General features: G+C 50.1%; 1 protein-coding gene across 4 annotated transcripts in view; it reads right to left on the bottom strand.

Moving 5' to 3' along the window:
• The window catches only part of LOC129859779 (fibronectin type III domain-containing protein 3B-like), a 131,045-nt gene that overhangs the window by 28,215 nt on the left and 97,830 nt on the right, over window positions 1–5,000 (bottom strand). For all 4 annotated transcript variants that reach the window (XM_055929888.1, XM_055929889.1, XM_055929890.1 and 1 more), the window contains one exon: window positions 4,858–5,000. This exon is cut by the window's right edge and continues 7 nt beyond it. In XM_055929888.1, the coding sequence (XP_055785863.1) occupies window positions 4,858–5,000 (143 nt within the window). The remainder of the gene's footprint in view (window positions 1–4,857) is intronic.

Here is a 5,000-nt window from a genome sequence, read left to right as displayed (position 1 = left end):
TGTGTGTATATACCTGTAGTCTACAGCAGTAGTGTGTGTATATACCTGTAGTCTACAGCAGTAGTGTGTGTATATACCTGTAGTCTACAGCAGTAGTGTGTGTATATACCTGTAGTCTACAGCAGTAATGTGTGTGTGTGTGTGTGTGTGTGTGTACCTGTAGTCTACAGCAGTTGTGTGTGTATATACCTGTAGTCTACAGCAGTAGTGTGTATATACCTGTAGTCTACAGCAGTAGTGTGTGTGTACCTGTAGTCTACAGCAGTAGTGTGTGTGTACCTGTAGTATACAGCAGTAGTGTGTGTATATACCTGTAGTCTACAGCAGTAATGTGTGTGTGTGTGTGTGTGTACCTGTAGTCTACAGCAGTAGTGTGTGTATATACCTGTAGTCTACAGCAGTAGTGTGTGTGTACCTGTAGTATACAGCAGTAGTGTGTGTGTACCTGTAGTCTACAGCAGTAATGTGTGTGTATACCTGTAGTCTACAGCAGTAGTGTGTGTGTGTGTGTGTGTGTGTACCTGTAGTCTACAGCAGTAGTGTGTGTATATACCTGTAGTCTACAGCAGTAGTGTGTGTGTACCTGTAGTATACAGCAGTAATGTGTGTATATACCTGTAGTCTACAGCAGCAATGTGTGTGTACCTGTAGTCTACAGCAGTAGTGTGTGTGTACCTGTAGTATACAGCAGTAATGTGTGTGTACCTGTAGTATACAGCAGTAGTGTGTGTGTACCTGTAGTCTACAGCAGTAGTGTGTGTGTACCTGTAGTATACACCAGTAATGTGTGTGTACCTGTAGTCTACAGCAGTAGTGTGTGTATATACCTGTAGTCTACAGCAGTAGTGTGTGTATATACCTGTAGTCTACAGCAGTAATGTGTGTATATACCTGTAGTCTACAGCAGTAATGTGTGTATACCTGTAGTCTACAGCAGTAATGTGTGTATATACCTGTAGTCTACAGCAGTAGTGTGTATATACCTGTAGTCTACAGCAGTAATGTGTGTGTACCTGTAGTCTACAGCAGTAATGTGTGTGTACCTGTAGTCTACAGCAGCAATGTGTATATACCTGTAGTCTACAGCAGCAATGTGTGTATATACCTGTAGTCTACAGCAGCAATGTGTGTATATACCTGTAGTCTACAGCAGTAATGTGTGTATATACCTGTAGTCTACAGCAGTAATGTGTGTATATACCTGTAGTCTACAGCAGTAATGTGTGTGTACCTGTAGTCTACAGCAGTAGTGTGTGTATATACCTGTAGTCTACAGCAGTAATGTGTGTGTACCTGTAGTCTACAGCAGTAGTGTGTGTATATACCTGTAGTCTACAGCAATAATGTGTGTATACCTGTAGTCTACAGCAGTAATGTGTGTATATACCTGTAGTCTACAGCAGTAGTGTAACGGGTGACGCTCTCCTCATCCTCGGAAGAGGTGAGGAGAGAAGGATCTTCAGACCAAAACGCAGGCTCAGGGAAATAAGCCATCTTTATTATAAATTACGATGGCACACGAAACGAAACAAAACACTTTCCAAACTACAAAATAAGAAAATGACGTTGACGCAACCTGAACATAAACTTACATAATTAAACATAAACTTACGTACAGGAAAACAGACGACATCGAAACGAAACGAAACAAACAAACGCTACAGTCCCATGTGGTACGAACAGACATACGGACACAGGAGACAATCACCCACAAACAAACAGTGAGAATGCCCTACCTAAATATGACTCTTGATTAGAGGAAAACGCAAACCACCTGCCTCTAATCAAGAGCCATACCAGGCAAACCAAAACCAACATAGAAACAGATAACATAGAATGCCCACCCAACCTCACGTCCTGACCAACTAACACACAAAAACTAACATAAATAGGTCAGGAACGTGACAGTACCCCCCCCACAAGGTGCGAACTCCGGACGCACCAGCACAAAGTCTAGGGGAGGGTCTGGGTGGGCATCTAACCACGGTGGTGGCTCAGGCTCCGGGCGCGGTTCCCACCCCACCATAATCCATCCTAGCCTCCTCCCTCCAAGCATGTCCAACCTCTTTCTTCCCCCACAAAATCCTCTTAATAACACATCTAATAATGACAACACCGGGACAGAGAGATAAATCAAGACAGAGGGATAGATAAGAATATAGAAGTAGATAAAGATAGAGAGGGAGATCAGGATAGAGGGGCAACTCCGGACTGAAAGGCAGCTCCGGACAGAGAGACAGCTCTGGACTGATGGGCAGTTCTGGGTATCCAGCCTTTTCAGGCTGAAGGACAGCTCATGGCTGACTGACGACTCTCGATGCTCATGGCTGGCTGACGGCTCTCGACGCTCATGGCAGGCTGACGGCTCTCGACGCTCATGGCAGGCTGACGGCTCTCGACGCTCATGGCAGGCTGACGGCTCTCGACGCTCATGGCAGGCTGACGGCTCTCGACGCTCATGGCAGGCTGACGGCTCTCGACGCTCATGGCAGGCTGACGGCTCTCGACGCTCATGGCAGGCTGACGGCTCTGGCTGCTCATGGCGCTCTGACGGCTCTGGCTGCTCATGGCGCTCTGACGGCTCTGGCTGCTCATGGCTCGCTGGCGGCTCTGGCAGATCCTGTCTGGTTGGCGGCTCTGGCAGATCCTGTCTGGTTGGCGGCTCTGGCAGATCCTGTCTGGTTGGCGGCTCTGGCAGATCCTGTCTGGTTGGCGGCTCTGGCAGATCCTGTCTGGTTGGCGGCTCTGGCAGATCCTGTCTGGCTGACGGCTCTAGCGGCTCCTGTCTGGCTGACGGCTCTAGCGGCTCCTGTCTGGCTGACGGCTCTGTAGGCTCATGGCAGACGGGCGGCTTTGCAGGCTCATGGCAGACGGGCGGCTTTGCAGGCTCCTGGCAGACGGATGGCTCAGATGGCGCTGGGGAGACGGATGGCTCAGATGGCGCTGGGGAGACGGATGGCTCAGATGGCGCTGGGGAGACGGATGGCTCAGATGGCGCTGGGGAGACGGATGGCTCTGGCCGGATATGGCGCACTGTAGACCTGGTGCGTGGTGCCGAAACTGGAGGCACCGTGCTAATGACAAGCACCTTCCTACTAGTGCGGGGAGCAGGGACAGGGCACACTGTATTCTCAAAGCCTACTCTATCCCTGATGCGTGGTACCGGCACTGGTGACACCGGGCTGAGGACAAGCACATCAGGATTAGTAGGGGGAGAAGATACAGTGGGTTCAGGGCTCTGGAGACGCACAGGTAGCTTAGTGCGTGGGGCCGGAACTGGAGGCACCGGGCTAGATACACGCACTACAGGGAGAGTGCGTGGAGGAGGAACAGGGCTCAGGATACGCACTGGTAGCCTAGTGCGTAGTGTATACACTGTAGGTACTAGGCTGGGGCGGGGAGGTGGTGCCGGAAATACCGGACCGTGGAGGCGTACTGGCACTCTTGAGCATTGAACCTGCCCAACCTTACCTGGTTGAATGCTCCCGGTTGCCCGACCAGTGCGGGGAGGTGGAATAACCCGCACCGGCCTATGTAGGCGAACCGGAGAAACCATGCGTAAGGCCGGTGCCATGTATGCCGGCCCGAGGAGACGCACTGGAGACCAGACGCGTTGAGCCGGCCTCATGACACCTGGCTCAATACTCAATCTAGCCCTACCAGTGCGGGGAGGTGGAATAACCCGCACTGGGCTATGCACTCGTACAGGAGACACCGTGCGCTCTACTGCGTAACACGGCGCCTGCCCGTACTCCCGCTCTCCACGGTAAGCCTGGGAAGTGGGCGCAGGTCTCCTACCTGCCCTTGGCCCACTATCTCCTAGCCCCCCCCCAAGAAATTTTTGGGAATTACTTACGGGCTTTTTCGGCTTCCGTGCCAGACGCGTTCCCTCATAGCTCCGGTTCCTCTCTCCGGTAGCCTCTGCTCTCCTCAGTGCCTCCACCTGTTTCCATGGCTTTTCGGGCTTCCAGCCACGTCTCCTTGCTGCCTCCTCAAACCACCGTTCCTGGGCTTTAGCTGCCTCCCTCTCTTCCTGAGAACGGCGATCTTCTCCTGCCTTAGCCCAGGGACCTTCTCCATTCATTATCTGTTCCCATGTCCAGAAATCCTTGTTTTGTCCCTTACTCCGTTTCGTTTTCCCTTGCCGCTTGGTCTTAGCTGGGTGGGTGATTCTGTAACGGGTGACGCTCTCCTCATCCTCGGAAGAGGTGAGGAGAGAAGGATCTTCAGACCAAAACGCAGGCTCAGGGAAATAAGCCATCTTTATTATAAATTACGATGGCACACGAAACGAAACAAAACACTTTCCAAACTAGAAAATAAGAAAACGACGTTGACGCAACCTGAACATAAACTTACATAATTAAACATAAACTTACGTACAGGAAAACAGACGACATCGAAACGAAACGAAACGAAACAAACAAACGCTACAGTCCCATGTGGTACGAACAGACATACGGACACAGGAGACAATCACCCACAAACAAACAGTGAGAATGCCCTACCTAAATATGACTCTTGATTAGAGGAAAACGCAAACCACCTGCCTCTAATCAAGAGCCATACCAGGCAAACCAAAACCAACATAGAAACAGATAACATAGAATGCCCACCCAACCTCACGTCCTGACCAACTAACACACAAAAACTAACATAAATAGGTCAGGAACGTGACAAGTAGTGTGTGTATATACCTGTAGTCTACAGCAGTAGTGTGTGTATATACCTGTAGTCTACAGCAGTAATGTGTGTATATACCTGTAGACTACAGCAGTAATGTGTGTATATACCTGTAGTCTACAGCAGTAGTGTGTGTATATACCTGTAGTCTACAGCAGTAATGTGTGTATATACCTGTAGTCTACAGCAGTAGTGTGTTGCGGGGGTCAGGTCTGATACTTCACACTGGGTCTCTGGTCCACAGTAGATGAGCTCCATAGGCTCCTCCTCCCTGGACCAGTCCAGACGATACTCTGAGATGTCAGAGCCTGATCCTT

Source organism: Salvelinus fontinalis, chromosome 7 (genome assembly GCF_029448725.1).
Source record: "Salvelinus fontinalis isolate EN_2023a chromosome 7, ASM2944872v1, whole genome shotgun sequence".
Classification (NCBI taxonomy): domain Eukaryota; kingdom Metazoa; phylum Chordata; class Actinopteri; order Salmoniformes; family Salmonidae; genus Salvelinus; species Salvelinus fontinalis.
The sequence above is the reverse complement of the archived record's forward strand: the minus strand, read 5'-3'. Positions and strand labels throughout refer to the sequence as shown.